At 60.1% G+C, this 20465-nt stretch overlaps 1 protein-coding gene across 1 annotated transcript in view; it reads right to left on the reverse strand.

The window, feature by feature from the left end:
• Window positions 1-1241: 1241 nt before the first annotated feature.
• LOC142475760 (chloride channel protein ClC-Kb-like) overlaps window positions 1242-20465 on the reverse strand; it is a gene marked incomplete at its 3' end in the record, with an annotated part of 39607 nt that continues 20383 nt past the window's right edge. Inside the window, 7 exon segments of the mRNA XM_075581492.1 lie at window positions 1242-1424; window positions 2143-2230; window positions 3052-3153; window positions 3518-3602; window positions 4605-4809; window positions 10510-10587; window positions 11733-11872. Coding sequence (XP_075437607.1) covers window positions 1242-1424; window positions 2143-2230; window positions 3052-3153; window positions 3518-3602; window positions 4605-4809; window positions 10510-10587; window positions 11733-11872 — 881 coding nt within the window.

The raw sequence follows: 20465 nt of genomic DNA on the forward strand, positions 1-20465 counted from the left end.
GATGCTCTGCGGGTCTCTGGCAGGGAGAGGGGATAAGGGAGCGACGCTCTGCGGGTCTCTGGCAGGGAGAGGGGATAAGGGAGCGATGCTCTGCGGGTCTCTGGCAGGGAGAGGGGATAAGGGAGCGATGCTCTGCGGGTCTCTGGCAGGGAGAGGGGATAAGGGAGCGACACTCTGCTGGTCTCTGGCAGGGATAGGGGGTAAGGGAGAGACGCTCTGCGGGTCTCTGGCAGGGAGAGGGGAGAAGGGAGAGACGCTCTGCGGGTCTCTGGCAGGGAGAGGGGATAAGGGAGCGATGCTCTGCGGGTCTCTGGAAGGGAGAGGGGATAAGGGAGCGACGCTCTGCGGTCTCTGGCAGGGAGAGGGGATAAGGGAGCGATGCTCTGCGGGTCTCTGGCAGGGAGAGGGGATAAGGGAGCGATGCTCTGCGGGTCTCTGGCAGGGAGAGGGGATAAGGGAGCGACGCTCTGCGGGTCTCTGGCAGGGAGAGGGGATAAGGGAGCGATGCTCTGCGGGTCTCTGGCAGGGAGAGGGGATAAGGGAGCGATGCTCTGCGGGTCTCTGGCAGGGAGAGGGGATAAGGGAGCGACACTCTGCTGGTCTCTGGCAGGGATAGGGGGTAAGGGAGAGACGCTCTGCGGGTCTCTGGCAGGGAGAGGGGAGAAGGGAGAGACGCTCTGCGGGTCTCTGGCAGGGAGAGGGGATAAGGGAGCGATGCTCTGCGGGTCTCTAGAAGGGAGAGGGGATAAGGGAGCGACGCTCTGCGGTCTCTGGCAGGGAGAGGGGATAAGGGAGCGATGCTCTGCGGGTCTCTGGCAGGGAGAGGGGATAAGGGAGCGATGCTCTGCGGGTCTCTGGCAGGGAGAGGGGATAAGGGAGCGACGCTCTGCGGGTCTCTGGCAGGGAGAGGGGATAAGGGAGCGATGCTCTGCGGGTCTCTGGCAGGGAGAGGGGATAAGGGAGCAATGCTCTGCGGGTCTCTGGCAGGGAGAGGGGATAAGGGAGCGACGCTCTGCGGGTCTCTGGCAGGGAGAGGGGATAAGGGAGCGACGCTCTGCGGGTCTCTGGCAGGGAGAGGGGATAAGGGAGCGACGCTCTGCGGGTCTCTGGCAGGGAGAGGGGATAAGGGAGCGACGCTCTGCGGGTCTCTGGCAGGGAGAGGGGATAAGGGAGTGACGATCTGCGGGTCTCTGGCAGGGAGAGGGGATAAGGGAGCGACGCTCTGCGGCAGGATTTGGTACCTTCAGGACCACGAAGCACGCGAGTTTCTCCAGCGCTGACATGTTCGGGTGCGTCCACTGCAGCCAGTTATTGTCGTACGTGGGGTTCGGGGGCTGGCGCGACGCGTTCCCGCCCGCGGATAATTCCTCCGCGCCCCACGTCACGTTGTTGAAGAAGGTTTCTAGATGTTCCTTCATGGTGAGCTGCGGGGAGAGGGGGCGCGGGGGTGAGAGGGGGCGCGGGGGGGGTTAACTGCGGGGAGAGGGGGCGCGGGGGTGAGAGGGGGCGCGGGGGTGAGAGGGGGCGCGGGGGTGAGAGGGGGCGCGGGGGTGAGAGGGGGCGCGGGGGTGAGAGGGGGCGCGGGGGTGAGAGGGGGTGCGGGGGGGGTTAACTGCGGGGAGAGGGGGCGCGGGGGTGAGAGGGGGCGCGGGGGTGAGAGGGGGCGCGGGGGTGAGAGGGGGCGCGGGGGTGAGAGGGGGCGCGGGGGTGAGAGGGGGCGCGGGGGTGAGAGGGGGTGCGGGGGGGGTTAACTGCGGGGAGAGGGGGCGCGGGGGTGAGAGGGGGCGCGGGGGTGAGAGGGGGCGCGGGGGTGAGAGGGGGCGCGGGGGTGAGAGGGGGCGCGGGGGTGAGAGGGGGCGCGGGGGTGAGAGGGGGCACGGGGGTGAGAGGGGGCGCGGGGGGGTTAACTGCGGGGAGAGGGGGCACGGGGTGAGACGCAGCGAGAAGGGGGGCGCGGGGGTGAGACGCAGCGAGAAGGGGGGCGCGGGGGTGAGACGCAGCGAGAAGGGGGGCGCGGGGGTGAGACGCAGCGAGAAGGGGGGCGCGGGGGTGAGACGCAGCGAGAAGGGGGGCGCGGGGGTGAGACGCAGCGAGAAGGGGGGCGCGTGGGATCAGGGGACACGCGTGTGCGTGCTCACTCACCCGCGTCCCCCCCATGTACTGCCCAAACCCGTGCGGGAAGGTGATGCTGGCGAGGACGAGCGAGACCAGCGCGGCGTAAACAATCTTACTGCAAGAGAAAGGCGGCACGTGAGATATATCCCGGGGGGGGGGCGGAGTATGGACGCTGGCGCTGCCCCCTGCTCGCAGCTGATTCCCGGGATGCAGAGATCGGGGCGGAGAACCCGGGGGGGGGGGGGGGGGACGCTGGCACTGCCCCCTGCGCGCGTCTGATTCCCGGGATGCAGAGATCGGGGCGCGGAGAACCCGGGGGGGGGGGGGGACGCTGGCACTGCCCCCTGCGCGCGTCTGATTCCCGGGATGCAGAGATCGGGGCGCGGAGAACCCGGGGGGGGGGGGACGCTGGCGCTGCCCCCTGCGCGCGTCTGATTCCCGGGATGCAGAGATCGGGGCGCGGAGAACCCGGGGGGGGGGGGACGCTGGCGCTGCCCCCTGCGCGTGTCTGATTCCCGGGATGCAGAGATCGGGGTGGAGAATCCGGGGGGGGAGGGGGACGCTGGCACTGCCCCCACGCGCGTCTGATTCCCGGGATGCAGAGATCGGGGCAGAGAACCCGGGGGGGGGGGGGACGCTGGCACTGCCCCCACGCGCATCTGATTCCCGGGATGCAGAGATCGGGGCACGGAGAACCCAGGGGGGGACGCTGGCGCTGCCCCCACGCGCGTCTGATTCCCGGGATGCAGAGATCGGGGGCGGAGAACCCGGGGGGGGCAGAGTATGTACGCTGGCCCCGCCCCCTGCACGCGGCTGATTCCCGGGATGCAGAGATCGGGGGCGGAGAACCCGGGGGGGGGGGAGTATGTACGCTGGCCCCGCCCCCTGCGCACGGCTGATTCCCGGGATGCAGAGATCGGGGCGCGGAGAACTCACTTATTCCTCAGGAAGCCGCTGATCCGCTTGTTGTTGTTGAGGAACAGGAGTGTGATCCGGTGCAGGAACAGGTAGACACAACACACACACCCGCACACAACGCTGAAAAGAACACACCGGACACGTGAGCTTAGAACCGACAAAGGGGCGGCCCAAGCGCCGAAGTCAGCGCCAAAACAAGCGGAGCCAGAACGGGACAGGTCGGAGCGAGTCCACACCCAACTCTAACCCAGATCTTATTCCAGCACCCGCTCGAGAAATAGCCGGACAGCCGGCGGACCGGAACACATCGTGTTCTAGAAGGAAGACCAGTCTAGAACCCTGCTAGAACGCAATCTAGAACGCAAAGACGTCTAAAACCGAACTAGAAGTTATTCTAGAGTTGAATCCAGAACGAGAACCCAATATTTACACCTGGAAGGTTCCAAGTGAGATTGTCGGAGGGGACCCCCCGAGAAGCGCTCACCCCAACATCGCGAAGGATAAATATTCCGGGAGGTCGAAGGGGAACTCGACGCGCCAGTTCGTGCTGAAGAGGATAGCAACGGTCTCTGAAAGAGGGGAAGAGAGGGTTAGAAGGGAGCGATGCTCTGCGGGTCTCTGGCAGGGAGAGGGAGCAACACTCTGCGGGTCTCTGGCAGGGAGAGGGGAAAAGGGAGCGACGCTGTGCGGGTCTCTGGCAGGGAGAGGGGATAAGGGAGCGATGCTCTGCGGGTCTCTGGCAGGGAGAGGGGATAAGGGAGCGATGCTCTGCGGGTCTCTGGCAGGGAGGGGATAAGGGAGCGACGCTCTGCAGGACTCTGACAGGGAGAGGGAGCGACGCTCTCTGGGTCTCTGACAGGGAGAGGGAGCGACGCTCTGCGGGTCTCTGGCAGGGAGAGGGAGCGACACTCTACGGGTCTCTGACAGGGAGAGGGAGCGACGCTCTGCGGGTCTCTGGCAGGGAGAGGGAGCGACGCTCTGCAGGTCTCTGGCAGGGAGAGGGAGCGACGCTCTGTGGGTCTCTGGCAGGGTGAGGGAGCGACACGCTGCGGTCTCTGGCAGGGAGAGGGGATAAGGGAGCGATGCTCTGCGGGTCTCTGGCAGGGAGAGGGAGCAACGCTCTGCGGGTCTCTGGCAGGGAGAGGGGACAAGGGAGCGACGCTCTGCGGGTCTCTGGCAGGGAGGGGATAAGTGAGCGACGTTCTGCGGGTCTCTGGCAGGGAGAGAGAGCGACGCTCTGCGGGTCTCTGACAGGGACAGGGAGCGACGCTCTGCGGGTCTCTGGCAGGGAGAGGGAGCGACGCTCTGCGGGTCACTGGCAGGGAGAGGGAGCGACGCTCTGTGGGTCTCTGGCAGGGAGAGGGAGCGACGCTCTGCGGGTCTCTGGCAGGGTGAGGGAGCAATGCTCTGCGGGTCTCTGGCAGGGACAAGGGAGCGACACTCTGCGGGTCTCTGGCAGAGATAAGGGAGCGACGCTCTGCGGGTTTCTGGCAGGGAGTGGGACTGAAGCTCTGCAGGTCTCTAGCAGGAAGAGGGAGCGACGCTCTGCGGGTCTTGGGCGGGTCACCCACCATTCTCGCTGTGCATCACCGCCAGCAGGCGGAACATTAAAGCCGCACACGTCGCCGCGAAGAATCCGCGCCAGTAATTCCGGACGGCAAAATGAGTCGCAGTCGCCTCCAAACTGAACAGGACACCGCCCACGGGAGCCACGAAACAGCAAGCCACGCCCACCGCGGCACCGGCAACCAGAAGCTCGTATTTACGACTTGAATTCTACGGAGTGCGGAGGAAATAATATAAATATATATAGCGATATCCTGAAAACCTGGCCTGTTTGTGGCCCTCGAGGGCTGGAGTTCGACATGCCTGCCTTATAATGGTCAATCCCAGACACGGGTACCGCATCATATGGGGGCTCAGAGGTCTAAATTATGCATGGCTTCCTCCACCAGGTTTCCTGCTAAGCATTTCAAAGGCCAGTTTTACACACCCTACGTGTCACCTCCTGCTCCGGACTGAACGAAGGAAAATCCCTTTCTGTCTATAATGTCAACAAAGATAAACTAGGGTAGCTTTCATGCATCCATTTTTTTTATAATACGTTTGCAGTATCACCACCCTTGCTGCCAACAAAAGGTTTAACACCTCTAGGACGAGTGCCTCTACGAACTATTAGCCACAAGCCCACTCTGAGTCTCTGCGGGACTAAAGTTTACACACATTAATCTTGCGGGGTGGTTAAAACCCCAATGACCTTTCGCCCCTTATGCAAAACCATTGTTATCATAACTCATACATTTAACACATGAAATGATTTCCCCCTCAACCCCTATACTGGATTCGGGGTACCTGGGGTTTATGTGGGTACCTCTGCAGTACTGGGGAATCCCTGCTACACCTGCAGATATATTTTAACCCCTTCACACCCATTCACCTTTTATTTTAATAAAACAATCCTGCTCAGCCTTACACCTGACTGGAGTGTGGGGATGAATATTAACCCCTTATGCCCCGTGTAGGTTGGGGGGTATTTTTCACACAGTCACAGTAATGCATACACAATGCCCGGGCACAAGAGCTGACATTCTACATTTTAACTTAAAACCCCTACAGCTCTCTTCCCCTTATCCCGGGTGAGAGAGGCACTGCGCTGAACCCCACACACTGGGGGGGGGGTCTGGGCATATTCCGAGAACCTTTAATGTAATTCGGTTCCCTGCCCGGTTTAACTGTCCTGGTTTGTGCTGAAGCAGGGGGATTTGGCGGTGAGCGGCAAACAGCGTTCTATGGGGGGATTTTGTCCGGTGATGTGTGTTACTCATGTCCTCAGGAATCTGGGGGGATTCCTGAGTGCATGTTTCGGGGTAACCCGCAACAATGGACCCCGTCTACCCAAACACACCCTAACAACATGTTACCGTAAAGTCACCCCTGAAACTCACGCCCTGCACCCCCCCGCTGGCTGGCACTCCGGAAACTCACGCCCTGCACCCCCCCGCTGGCTGGCACCCCTGACATTCACGCCCTGCACCCCCCTGCTGGCTGGCACTCCGGAAACTCACGCCCTGCACCCCCCCGCTGGCCGGCACTCCGGAAACTCACGCCCTGCACCCCCCCGCTGGCTGGCACCCCTGACATTCACGCCCTGCACCCCCCCCGCTGGCTGGCACCCCTGACATTCACGCCCTGCACCCCCCCGCTGGCTGGCACCCCTGAAACTCACGCCCTGCACCCCCCCGCTGGCTGGCACCCCTGACATTCACGCCCTGCACCCCCCCGCTGGCTGGCACCCCTGAAACTCACGCCCTGCACCCCCCCGCTGACTGGCACCCCTGAAACTCACGCCCTGCACCCCCCCCCCGCTGGCTGGCACCCCTGAAACTCACGCCCTGCACCCCCCCGCTGGCTGGCACTCCTGGAACAGTAAAACCACATACATCTTAATTATACCAACACTTACATACCACAATTTGGTTGAAGAGCTGACACTCACATTTCCCCAATATAGCTCAGGGGCACATTTCACAGACTCTTATTATACATTTTCAGGACTGCAGCCAGCTCTAGACTGCAGAACTGACACTCCAAATTCACCTTTTATGACTCAGGGGCCCCCCAGCTGGGCATAATGCTTAAATTGGTGACTTGGGGACCCCTTCACCGTCACATGGGATAAGAGGGCGTCTCATACACGGGATACCTATAAGGTAATAGGGACAGCGGTGCCTCCCTGTGATGGGATAAGAGGGCGTCTCACACACAGGATTCCTATAAGGTAATAGGGACAGCGGTGCCTCCCTGTGATGGATAAGAGGGCGTCTCATACACGGGATTCCTATAAGGTAATAGGGACAGCGGTGCCTCCCTGTGATGGGATAAGAGGGAGTCTCACACACACAGGATTCCTATAAGGTAATAGGGACAGCGGTGCCCCCCTGTGATGGGATAAGAGGGCGTCTCACACACAGGATTCCTATAAGGTAATAGGGACAGCGGTGCCTCCCTGTGATGGGATAAGAGGGCGTCTCACACACGGGATTCCTATAAGGTAATAGGGACAGCGGTGCCCCCCTGTGATGGGATAAGAGGGTGTCACACACACAGGATTCCTATAAGGTAATAGGGACAGCGGTGCCCCCCTGTGATGGGATAAGAGGGCGTCTCACACACACGGGATTCCTATAAGGTAATAGGGTCAGCGGTGCCTCCCTGTGATGGGATAAGAGGGCGTCTCACACACGGGATTCCTATAAGGTAATAGGGACAGCGGTGCCTCCCTGTGATGGGATAAGAGGGCGTCTCACACACAGGGGATTCCTATAAGGTAATAGGGTCAGCGGCGCCGCCCTGTGATGGGATAATAGGGACAGCGGTGCCCCCCTGTGATGGGATAAGAGGGCGTCTCACACACACACAGGGGATTCCTATAAGATAATAGGGACAGCGGCGCCCCCCTGTGATGGGATAAGAGGGCGTCTCACACACACAGGATTCCTATAAGGTAATAGGGACAGCGGTGCCTCCCTGTGATGGGATAAGAGGGCGTCTCACACACGGGATTCCTATAAGGTAATAGGGACAGCGGTGCCCCCCTGTGATGGGATAAGAGGGCGTCTCACACACACACAGGGGATTCCTATAAGATAATAGGGACGGCGGCGCCCCCCTGTGATGGGATAAGAGGGCGTCTCACACACACGGGATTCCTATAAGGTAATAGGGACAGCGGTGCCTCCCTGTGATGGGATAAGAGGGCGTCTCACACACACGGGATTCCTATAAGGTAATAGGGACAGCGGTGCCCCCCTGTGATGGGATAAGAGGGCGTCTCACACACAGGATTCCTATAAGATAATAGGGACAGCGGTGCCTCCCTGTGATGGGATAAGAGGGCGTGTCACACAGGGGATTCCTATAAGGTAATAGGGACAGCGGTGCCTCCCTGTGATGGGATAAGAGGGCGTCTCACACACAGGATTCCTATAAGGTAATAGGGACAGCGGTGCCCCCCTGTGATGGGATAAGAGGGCGTCTCACACACGGGATTCCTATAAGGTAATAGGGACAGCGGTGCCCCCCTGTGATGGGATAAGAGGGCGTCTCACACACAGGATTCCTATAAGATAATAGGGACAGCGGTGCCCCCCTGTGATGGGATAAGAGGGCGTCTCACACACGGGATTCCTATAAGGTAATAGGGACAGCGGTGCCTCCCTGTGATGGGATAAGAGGGCGTCTCACACACGGGATTCCTATAAGATAATAGGGACAGCGGTGCCTCCCTGTGATAGGATAAGAGGGCGTCTCACACACGGGATTCCTATAAGGTAATAGGGACAGCGGTGCCCCCCTGTGATGGGATAAGACGGCGTCTCACACACACGGGATTCCTATAAGGTAATAGGGACAGCGGTGCCCCCCTGTGATGGGATAAGAGGGCGTCTCACACACACGGGATTCCTATAAGGTAATAGGGACAGCGGTGCCTCCCTGTGATGGGATAAGAGGGCGTCTCACACACACGGGATTCCTATAAGGTAATAGGGACAGCGGTGCCTCCCTGTGATGGGATAAGAGGGCGTCTCACACACGGGATTCCTATAAGATAATAGGGACAGCGGTGCCCCCCTGTGATGGGATAAGAGGGCGTCTCACACACGGGATTCCTATAAGATAATAGGGACAGCGGTGCCTCCCTGTGATGGGATAAGAGGGCGTCTCACACACACGGGATTCCTATAAGGTAATAGGGTCAGCGGTGCCTCCCTGTGATGGGATAAGAGGGCGTCTCACACACGGGATTCCTATAAGGTAATAGGGACAGCGGTGCCTCCCTGTGATGGGATAAGAGGGCGTCTCACACGGGGGATTCCAAAAAGGTAATAGGGACAGCGGTGCCTCCCTGTGATGGGATAAGAGGGCGTCTCACACACACAGGATTCCTATAAGATAATAGGGACAGCGGTGCCTCCCTGTGATGGGATAAGAGGGCGTCTCACACACGGGATTCCTATAAGGTAATAGGGACAGCGGTGCCTCCCTGTGATGGGATAAGAGGGCGTCTCACACACAGGATTCCTATAAGATAATAGGGACAGCGGTGCCTCCCTGTGATGGGATAAGAGGGCGTCTCACACACAGGATTCCTATAAGGTAATAGGGACAGCGGTGCCCCCCTGTGATGGGATAAGAGGGCGTCTCACACACACGGGATTCCTATAAGGTAATAGGGACAGCGGTGCCTCCCTGTGATGGGATAAGAGGGTGTCTCACACACGGGGGATTCCTATAAGATAATAGAGACAGCGGCGCCCCCCTGTGATGAGATAAGGGGGCGTCTCACACACAGGATTCCTATAAGGTAATAGGGACAGCGGTGCCCCCCTGTGATGGGATAAGAGGGCGTCTCACACAGGGGATTCCTATAAGGTAATAGGGACAGCGGTGCCCCCCTGTGATGGGATAAGGGGGCGTCTCACACACAGGATTCCTATAAGGTAATAGGGTCAGTGGTGCCCCCCTGTGATGGGATAAAAGGGCGTCTCACACACAGGATTCCTATAAGGTAATAGGGTCAGCGGTGCCCCCCTGTGATGGGATAAAAGGGCGTCTCACACACAGGATTCCTATAAGGTAATAGGGACAGCGGTGCCTCCCTGTGATGGGATAAGAGGGCGTCTCACACACGGGGTTCCTATAAGGTAATAAGGACAGCGGTGCCTCCCTGTGATGGGATAAGAGGGCGTCTCACACACAGGATTCCTATAAGGTAATAGGGACAGCGGTGCCCCCCTGTGATGGGATAAGAGGGCGTCTCACACACAGGATTCCTATAAGGTAATAGGGACAGCGGTGCCCCCCTGTGATGGGATAAGAGGGCGTCTCACACACGGGATTCCTATAAGGTAATAGGGACAGCGGTGCCTCCCTGTGATGGGATAAGAGGGCGTTTCACACACGGGATTCCTATAAGGAAATAGGGACAGCGGTGCCCCCCTGTGATGGGATAAGAGGGCGTCTCACACACAGGATTCCTATAAGGTAATAGGGACAGCGGTGCCCCCCTGTGATGGGATAAGAGGGCGTCTCACACACGGGGTTCCTATAAGGTAATAGGGACAGCGGTGCCCCCTGTGATGGGATAAGAGGGCGTCTCACACACAGGATTCCTATAAGGTAATAGGGACAGCGGTGCCCCCTGTGATGGGATAAGAGGGCGTCTCACACACAGGATTCCTATAAGGTAATAGGGACAGCGGTGCCCCCCTGTGATGGGATAAGAGGGCGTCTCACACACGGGATTCCTATAAAGTAATTGGGACAGCGGCGCCTCCCTGTGATGGGATAAGGGGGCGTCTCACACACACGGGATTCCTATAAGGTAATAGGGACAGCGGCGCCTCCCTGTGATGGGATAAGAGGGTTAGCGGCGCCCCCCTGTGATGGGATAAGACAGTGTTTTGCAGTTTTTACCTCCTTGGCTCCAACCAGTTTCACCATAAGCTTCCCTAGAAGAGTAGCGAGTATGGCCGCCATATGCACAAAGGGACCCTATATTGAAGAGAAAAAAAAGATCCTCACTGATCCTCCCCCAGCCTACATGTTACTCCCCCTCTAATACCCCCCTCTAATACCCCCCTCTAACCTCACCTCTCTCCCCCCTCATTCACCTCCTTTCCCTCTAACCCCCCTGCTGCATCGCTCCCTCTACTAACCTCCCTCCCCCATCAATCTAACCCCCCTCCTGCACCTCTCCCCCCATCAATCTAACCCCCCTCCCGCACCTCTCCCCCCATCAATCTAACCCCCCTCCCCCACCTCTCCCCCCATCAATCTAACCCCCCTACCGCACCTCTCCCCCCATCAATCTAACCCCCCTCCCCCACCTCTCCCCCCATCAATCTAACTCCCCTCCCCCACCTCTCCCCCCATCAATCTAACCCCCCTCCCCCACCTCTCCCCCCATCAATCTAACCCCCCCTCCCGCACCTCTCCCCCCATCAATCTAACCCCCCTCCCGCACCTCTCCCCCCATCAATCTAACCCACCTCCCCCACCTCTCCCCCCATCAATCTAACCCCCCTCCCGCACCTCTCCCCCCATAAATCTACCCCCCCTCCCGCATCTCTCCCCCCATCAATCTACCCCCCCTCCCCCACCTCTCCCCCCATCAATCTAACCCCCCTCCCGCACCTCTCCCCCCATCAATCTAACCCCCCTCCCCCACCTCTCCCCCCATCAATCTAACCCCCCTCCCCCACCTCTCCCCCCATCAATCTAACCCCCCTCCCGCACCTCTCCCCCCATTAATCTAACTCCCCTCCCGCACCTCTCCCCCATCAATCTAAACCCCCTCCCCCACCTCTCCCCCCATCAATCTAACTCCCCTCCCCCACATCTCCCCCATCAATCTAACCCCCCTCCCGCACCTCTCCTCCCCTTTCCTCTAACCCCCCTCCCTCACCTCTCCCCCTCTAACCCCCTTCCCTCTAATCCCCCTCCCCAAACTCTCCCCCCTTCCCTCAACCCCCCTCCAGCTAACACACCACCCCCACCTCTCCCCCACCCACTCCTCCATCTCTCCCTCTATCCCCCCTTCCCACTAACCCCCCTCCCTCCTTTTCCTGAAACACTCCTCACCCCCCTCACCCCTCTCACCCCCCCCTCCCCCACAGTATACCTGCGCTCACACTTACCACTTTCCCCAGGAATATGGTGCTGCCGGCAGCGAGAGTGCAGGTCACCCCAATTAATTTGGCAATAAAGGTGCGAAAGGTGAAAAATTCAGCTAACACCACCCCACGCAGGGTGACCTTCAGCTCCGGGATACCCGACCCTGCAACATAGAGAGGGGGTCACATGTGTCACTGTGTCACCCTGCGGGGGGAGGGGCAGGCTCATAGCTCCCTTCTGTCTGTGTCACTGTGTCACCCTGCGGGGAGAGAGACAGACTCATAACTCCCTTCTGTCTGTGTCACTGTGTCACCCTGCGGGGGGAGGGACAGGCTCATAGCTCCCTTCTGTCTGTGTCACTGTGTCACCCTGCGGGGGGAGGGGGAGTCTCATAGCTCCCTTCTGTCTGTGTCACTGTGTCACCCTGCGGGGGGAGGGACAGACTCATAGCTCCCTTCTGTCTGTCTCACTGTGTCACCCTGCGGGGGGAGGGACAGACTCATAGCTCCCTTCTGTCTGTGTCACTGTGTCACCCTGCGGGGGGAAGGACAGGCTCATAGCTCCCTTCTGTCTGTGTCACTGTGTCACCCTGCGGGGGAGGGACAGTCTCATAGCTCCCTTCTGTCTGTGTCACTGTGTCACCCTGCGGGGGGGAGGGACAGGCTCATAGCTCCCTTCTGTCTGTGTCACTGTGTCACCCTGCGGGGGGAGGGACAGGCTCATAGCTCCCTTCTGTCTGTCTCACTGTGTCACCCTGCGGGGGGAGGGACAGACTCATAGCTCCCTTCTGTCTGTGTCACTGTGTCACCCTGCGGGGGGAGGGACAGGCTCATAGCTCCCTTCTGTCTGTGTCACTGTGTCACCCTGCGGGGGGAGGGACAGACTCATAGCTCCCTTCTGTTTGTGTCACTGTGTCACACTGCGGGGGGAGGGACAGTCTCATAGCTCCCTTCTGTCTGGGTTACTGTGTCACCCTGCGGGGGGAGGGACAGACTCATAGCTCCCTTCTGTCTGTGTCACTGTGTCACCCTGCGGGGGAGGGACAGGCCCATAGCTCCCTTTTGTCTGTGTCACTGTGTCACCCTGCGGGGGGAGGGACAGGCTCATAGCTCCCTTCTGTCTGTGTCACTGTGTCACCCTGCGGGGGGAGGGACAGGCTCATAGCTCCCTTCTGTCTGTGTCACTGTGTCACCCTGCAGGGGGAGGGACAGGCTCATAGCTCCCTTCTGTCTGTGTCACTGTGTCACCCTGCGGGGGAGGGACAGACTCATAGCTCCCTTCTGTCTGTGTCACTGTGTCACCCTGCGGGGGGAGGGACAGACTCATAGCTCCCTTCTGTCTGTGTCACTGTGTCACCCTGCGGGGGGAGGGGGAGGCTCATAGCTCCCTTCTGTCTGTGTCACTGTGTCACCCTGCGGGGGAGGGACAGTCTCATAGCTCCCTTCTGTCTGTGTCACTGTGTCACCTTGCGGGGGGAGGGACAGGCTCATAGCTCCCTTCTGTCTGTGTCACTGTGTCACCCTGCAGGGGGAGGGACAGACTCATAGCTCCCTTCTGTCTGTGTCACTGTGTCACCCTGCGAGGGGAGGGACAGGCTCATAGCTCCCTTCTGTCTGTGTCACTGTGTCACCCTGCGGGGGGAGGGACAGGCTCATAGCTCCCTTCTGTCTGTGTCACTGTGTCACCCTGCGGGGGGAAGGACAGACTCATAGCTCCCTTCTGTTTGTGTCACTGTGTCACACTGCGGGGGGAGGGACAGTCTCATAGCTCCCTTCTGTCTGGGTTACTGTGTCACCCTGCGGGGGGAGGGACAGACTCATAGCTCCCTTCTGTCTGTGTCACTGTGTCACCCTGCGGGGGAGGGACAGGCCCATAGCTCCCTTTTGTCTGTGTCACTGTGTCACCCTGCGGGGGGAGGGACAGGCTCATAGCTCCCTTTTGTCTGTGTCACTGTGTCACCCTGCGGGGGGAGGGACAGGCTCATAGCTCCCTTCTGTCTGTGTCACTGTGTCACCCTGCGGGGGGAGGGACAGGCTCATAGCTCCCTTCTGTCTGTGTCACTGTGTCACCCTGCGGGGGAGGGACAGACTCATAGCTCCCTTCTGTCTGTGTCACTGTGTCACCCTGCGGGGGGAGGGACAGACTCATAGCTCCCTTCTGTCTGTGTCACTGTGTCACCCTGCGGGGGGAGGGGGAGGCTCATAGCTCCCTTCTGTCTGTGTCACTGTGTCACCCTGCGGGGGGAGGGACAGTCTCATAGCTCCCTTCTGTCTGTGTCACTGTGTCACCTTGCGGGGGGAGGGACAGGCTCATAGCTCCCTTCTGTCTGTGTCACTGTGTCACCCTGCGGGGGGAGGGACAGGCTCATAGCTCCCTTCTGTCTGTGTCACTGTGTCACCCTGCGGGGGAGGGACTGGCTCATAGCTCCCTTCTGTCTGTGTTACTGTCACCCTGCAGGGGGAGGGACAGTCTCATAGCTCCCTTCTGTCTGCGTCACTGTGTCACCTTGCGGGGGGAGGGACAGACTCATAGCTCCCTTCTGTCTGTGTCACTGTCACCCTGCGGGGGAGGGACAGGCTCATAGCTCCCTTCTGTCTGTGTTACTGTGTCACCCTGAGGGGGAGGGACAGGCTCATAGCTCCCTTCTGTCTGTGTAACTGTGTCACCCTGCGGGGGGAGGGACAGGCTCATAGCTCCCTTCTGTCTGTGTCACTGTGTCACCCTGCGGGGGGAGGGACAGGCTCATAGCTCCCTTCTGTCTGCGTCACTGTGTCACCTTGCGGGGGGAGGGACAGACTCATAGCTCCCTTCTGTCTGTGTCACTGTCACCCTGCGGGGGAGGGACAGGCTCATAGCTCCCTTCTGTCTGTGTTACTGTGTCACCCTGAGGGGGAGGGACAGGCTCATAGCTCCCTTCTGTCTGTGTCACTGTGTCACCCTGCGGGGGGAGGGACAGGCTCATAGCTCCCTTCTGTCTGTGTCACTGTGTCACCCTGCGGGGGGAGGGACAGGCTCATAGCTCCCTTCTGTCTGTGTCACTGTGTCACCCTGCGGGGGAGGGACAGACTCATAGCTCCCTTCTGTCTGTGTCACTGTGTCACCCTGCGGGGGGAGGGACAGACTCATAGCTCCCTTCTGTTTGTGTCACTGTGTCACCCTGCGGGGGGAGGGGGAGGCTCATAGCTCCCTTCTGTCTGTGTCACTGTGTCACCCTGCGGGGGGAGGGACAGTCTCATAGCTCCCTTCTGCCTGTGTCACTGTGTCACCCTGCGGGGGAGGGACAGGCTCATAGCTCCATTCTGTCTGTGTCACTGTGTCACCCTGCGGGGGGAGGGACAGGCTCATAGCTCCCTTCTGTCTGTGTCACTGTGTCACCCTGCGGGGGGAGGGACAGACTCATAGCTCCCTTCTGTCTGTGTCACTGTGTCACCCTGCGGGGGGAGGGACAGACTCATAGCTCCATTCTGTCTGTGTCACTGTGTCACCCTGCGGGGGGAGGGACAGGCTCATAGCTCCCTTCTGTCTGTGTCACTGTGTCACCCTGCGGGGGGAGGGACAGACTCATAGCTCCCTTCTGTCTGTGTCACTGTGTCACCCTGCGGGGGGAGGGGCAGGCTCATAGCTCCCTTCTGTCTGTGTCACTGTGTCACCCTGCGGGGGGAGGGACAGACTCATAGCTTCCTTCTGTCTGTGTCACTGTGTCACCCTGTGGGGGGAGGGACAGGCTCATTGCTCCCTTCTGTCTGTGTCACTGTGTCACCCAGCGGGGGAGGGACAGACTCATAGCTCCCTTCTGTCTGTGTCACCCTGCGGGTGGAGGGACAGACTCATAGCTCCCTTCTGTCTTTGTCACTGTGTCACCCTGCGGGGGGAGGGACAGGATCATAGCTCCCTTCTGTCTGTGTCACTGTGTCACCCTGCGGGGGGAGGGACAGACTCATAGCTCCCTTCTGTCTGTGTCACTGTGTCACCCTGCGGGGGGAGGGACAGGCTCATAGCTCCCTTCTGTCTGTGTCACTGTGTCACCCTGCGGGGGAGGGACAGGCTCATAGCTCCCTTCTGTCTGTGTCACTGTGTCACCCTGTGGGGGAGGGACAGACTCATAGCTCCCTTCTGTCTGTGTCACTGTGTCAACCTGCGGGGGGGAGTGACAGACTCATAGCTCCCTTCTGTCTGTGTCACTGTGTCACCCTGCGGGGGGAGGGACAGGCTCATAGCTCCCTTCTGTCTGTGTCACTGTGTCACCCTGCGGGGGGAGGGACAGGCTCATAGCTCCCTTCTGTCTGTGTCACTGTGTCACCCTGCGGGGGGGAGGGACAGGCTCATAGCTCCCTTCTGTCTGTGTCACTGTGTCACCCTGCGGGGGGAGGGACAGACTCATAGCTCCCTTCTGTCTGTGTCACTGTGTCACCCTGCGGGGGGGGAGGGACAGACTCATAGCTCCCTTCTGTCTGTGTCACCCTGCGGGGGGAGGGACAGTCTCATAGCTCCCTTCTGTCTGTGTCACTGTGTCACCCTGCGGGGGAGGGGCAGACTCATAGCTCCCTTCTGTCTGTGTCACTGTGTCACCCTGCGGGGGGAGGGACAGACTCATAGCTCCCTTCTGTCTGTGTCACTGTGTCACCCTGCGGGGAGGGACAGTCTCATAGCTCCCTTCTGTCTGTGTCACTGTGTCACCCTGCGGGGGGAGGGACAGACTCATAGCTCCCTTCTGTCTGTGTCACTGTGTCACCCTGCGGGGGGAGGGGGAGGCTCATAGCTCCCTTCTGTCTGTGTCACTGTGTCACCCTGCGGGGGGAGGGACAGTCTCATAGCTCCCTTCTGTCTGTGTCACTGTGTCACCTTGCGGGGGGAGGGACAGGCTCATAGCTCCCTTCTGTCTGTGTCACTGTGTCACCCTGCGGGGGGAGGGACAGGCTCATAGCTCCCTTCTGTCTGTGTCACTGTGTCACCCTGCGGGGGAGGGACTGGCTCATAGCTCCCTTCTGTCTGTGTTACTGTCACCCTGCAGGGGGAGGGACAGTCTCATAGCTCCCTTCTGTCTGCGTCACTGTGTCACCTTGCGGGGGGAGGGACAGACTCATAGCTCCCTTCTGTCTGTGTCACTGTCACCCTGCGGGGGAGGGACAGGCTCATAGCTCCCTTCTGTCTGTGTTACTGTGTCACCCTGCGGGGGGAGGGACAGACTCATAGCTCCCTTCTGTCTGTGTCACTGTCACCCTGCGGGGGAGGGACAGGCTCATAGCTCCCTTCTGTCTGTGTCACTGTGTCACCCTGCGGGGGGAGGGACAGACTCATAGCTCCCTTCTGTCTGTGTCACTGTGTCACCCTGAGGGGGAGGGACAGGCTCATAGCTCCCTTCTGTCTGTGTCACTGTGTCACCCTGCGGGGGGAGGGACAGGCTCATAGCTCCCTTCTGTCTGTGTCACTGTGTCACCCTGCGGGGGGAGGGACAGGCTCATAGCTCCCTTCTGTCTGTGTCACTGTGTCACCCTGCGGGGGAGGGACAGACTCATAGCTCCCTTCTGTCTGTGTCACTGTGTCACCCTGCGGGGGGAGGGACAGACTCATAGCTCCCTTCTGTCTGTGTCACTGTGTCACCCTGCGGGGGGAGGGGGAGGCTCATAGCTCCCTTCTGTCTGTGTCACTGTGTCACCCTGCGGGGGGAGGGACAGTCTCATAGCTCCCTTCTGCCTGTGTCACTGTGTCACCCTGCGGGGGAGGGACAGGCTCATAGCTCCATTCTGTCTGTGTCACTGTGTCACCCTGCGGGGGGAGGGACAGGCTCATAGCTCCCTTCTGTCTGTGTCACTGTGTCACCCTGCGGGGGGAGGGACAGACTCATAGCTCCCTTCTGTCTGTGTCACTGTGTCACCCTGCGGGGGGAGGGACAGACTCATAGCTCCCTTCTGTCTGTGTCACTGTGTCACCCTGCGGGGGGAGGGACAGACTCATAGCTCCCTTCTGTCTGTGTCACTGTGTCACCCTGCGGGGGGAGGGGGAGGCTCATAGCTCCCTTCTGTCTGTGTCACTGTGTCACCCTGCGGGGGGAGGGACAGTCTCATAGCTCCCTTCTGTCTGTGTCACTGTGTCACCTTGCGGGGGGAGGGACAGGCTCATAGCTCCCTTCTGTCTGTGTCACTGTGTCACCCTGCGGGGGGAGGGACAGGCTCATAGCTCCCTTCTGTCTGTGTCACTGTGTCACCCTGCGGGGGAGGGACTGGCTCATAGCTCCCTTCTGTCTGTGTTACTGTCACCCTGCAGGGGGAGGGACAGTCTCATAGCTCCCTTCTGTCTGCGTCACTGTGTCACCTTGCGGGGGGAGGGACAGACTCATAGCTCCCTTCTGTCTGTGTCACTGTCACCCTGCGGGGGAGGGACAGGCTCATAGCTCCCTTCTGTCTGTGTTACTGTGTCACCCTGAGGGGGAGGGACAGGCTCATAGCTCCCTTCTGTCTGTGTCACTGTGTCACCCTGCGGGGGGAGGGACAGGCTCATAGCTCCCTTCTGTCTGTGTCACTGTGTCACCCTGCGGGGGGAGGGACAGGCTCATAGCTCCCTTCTGTCTGTGTCACTGTGTCACCCTGCGGGGGAGGGACAGACTCATAGCTCCCTTCTGTCTGTGTCACTGTGTCACCCTGCGGGGGGAGGGACAGACTCATAGCTCCCTTCTGTCTGTGTCACTGTGTCACCCTGCGGGGGGAGGGGGAGGCTCATAGCTCCCTTCTGTCTGTGTCACTGTGTCACCCTGCGGGGGGAGGGACAGTCTCATAGCTCCCTTCTGCCTGTGTCACTGTGTCACCCTGCGGGGGAGGGACAGGCTCATAGCTCCATTCTGTCTGTGTCACTGTGTCACCCTGCGGGGGGAGGGACAGGCTCATAGCTCCCTTCTGTCTGTGTCACTGTGTCACCCTGCGGGGGGAGGGACAGACTCATAGCTCCCTTCTGTCTGTGTCACTGTGTCACCCTGCGGGGGGAGGGACAGACTCATAGCTCCATTCTGTCTGTGTCACTGTGTCACCCTGCGGGGGGAGGGACAGGCTCATAGCTCCCTTCTGTCTGTGTCACTATGTCACCCTGCGGGGGGAGGGACAGACTCATAGCTCCCTTCTGTCTGTGTCACTGTGTCACCCTGCGGGGGGAGGGGCAGGCTCATAGCTCCCTTCTGTCTGTGTCACTGTGTCACCCTGCGGGGGGAGGGACAGACTCATAGCTTCCTTCTGTCTGTGTCACTGTGTCACCCTGTGGGGGGAGGGACAGGCTCATTGCTCCCTTCTGTCTGTGTCACTGTGTCACCCAGCGGGGGAGGGACAGACTCATAGCTCCCTTCTGTCTGTGTCACCCTGCGGGTGGAGGGACAGACTCATAGCTCCCTTCTGTCTTTGTCACTGTGTCACCCTGCGGGGGGAGGGACAGGATCATAGCTCCCTTCTGTCTGTGTCACTGTGTCACCCTGCGGGGGGAGGGACAGACTCATAGCTCCCTTCTGTCTGTGTCACTGTGTCACCCTGCGGGGGGAGGGACAGGCTCATAGCTCCCTTCTGTCTGTGTCACTGTGTCACCCTGCGGGGGAGGGACAGGCTCATAGCTCCCTTCTGTCTGTGTCACTGTGTCACCCTGTGGGGGAGGGACAGACTCATAGCTCCCTTCTGTCTGTGACACTGTGTCAACCTGCGGGGGGGAGTGACAGACTCATAGCTCCCTTCTGTCTGTGTCACTGTGTCACCCTGCGGGGGGAGGGACAGGCTCATAGCTCCCTTCTGTCTGTGTCACTGTGTCACCCTGCGGGGGGAGGGACAGGCTCATAGCTCCCTTCTGTCTGTGTCACTGTGTCACCCTGCGGGGGGGAGGGACAGGCTCATAGCTCCCTTCTGTCTGTGTCACTGTGTCACCCTGCGGGGGGAGGGACAGACTCATAGCTCCCTTCTGTCTGTGTCACTGTGTCACCCTGCGGGGGGGGAGGGACAGACTCATAGCTCCCTTCTGTCTGTGTCACCCTGCGGGGGGAGGGACAGTCTCATAGCTCCCTTCTGTCTGTGTCACTGTGTCACCCTGCGGGGGAGGGGCAGACTCATAGCTCCCTTCTGTCTGTGTCACTGTGTCACCCTGCGGGGGGAGGGACAGACTCATAGCTCCCTTCTGTCTGTGTCACTGTGTCACCCTGCGGGGAGGGACAGTCTCATAGCTCCCTTCTGTCTGTGTCACTGTGTCACCGTGCGGGGGAGGGACAGGATCATAGCTCCCTTCTGTCTGTGTCACTGTGTCACCCTGCGGGAGGAGGGACAGGCTCATAGCTTCCTTCTGTCTGTGTCACCCTGCGGGGGGAGGGACAGTCTCATAGCTCCCTTCTGTCTGTGTCACCCTGCGGGGGGAGGGACAGGCTCATAGCTCCCTTCTGTCTGTGTCACTGTGTCACCCTGCGGGGGGAGGGACAGTCTCATAGCTCCCTTCTGTCTGTGTCACCCTGCGGGGGGAGGGACAGGCTCATAGCTCCCTTCTGTCTGTGTCACTGTGTCACCCTGCGGGGGGAGGGACAGGCTCATAGCTCCCTTCTGTCTGTGTCACTGTGTCACCCTGCAGGGGGAGGGACAGACTCATAGCTCCCTTCTGTCTGTGTCACTGTGTCACCCTGCGGGGGAGGGACAGACTCATAGCTCCCTTCTGTCTGTGTCACTGTGTCACCCTGCGGGGGGAGGGACAGTCTCATAGCTCCCTTCTGTCTGTGTCACTGTGTCACCCTGCGGGGGGAGGGACAG

This window comes from Ascaphus truei, unplaced genomic scaffold, assembly GCF_040206685.1.
Source record: "Ascaphus truei isolate aAscTru1 unplaced genomic scaffold, aAscTru1.hap1 HAP1_SCAFFOLD_1366, whole genome shotgun sequence".
NCBI lineage: Eukaryota > Metazoa > Chordata > Amphibia > Anura > Ascaphidae > Ascaphus > Ascaphus truei.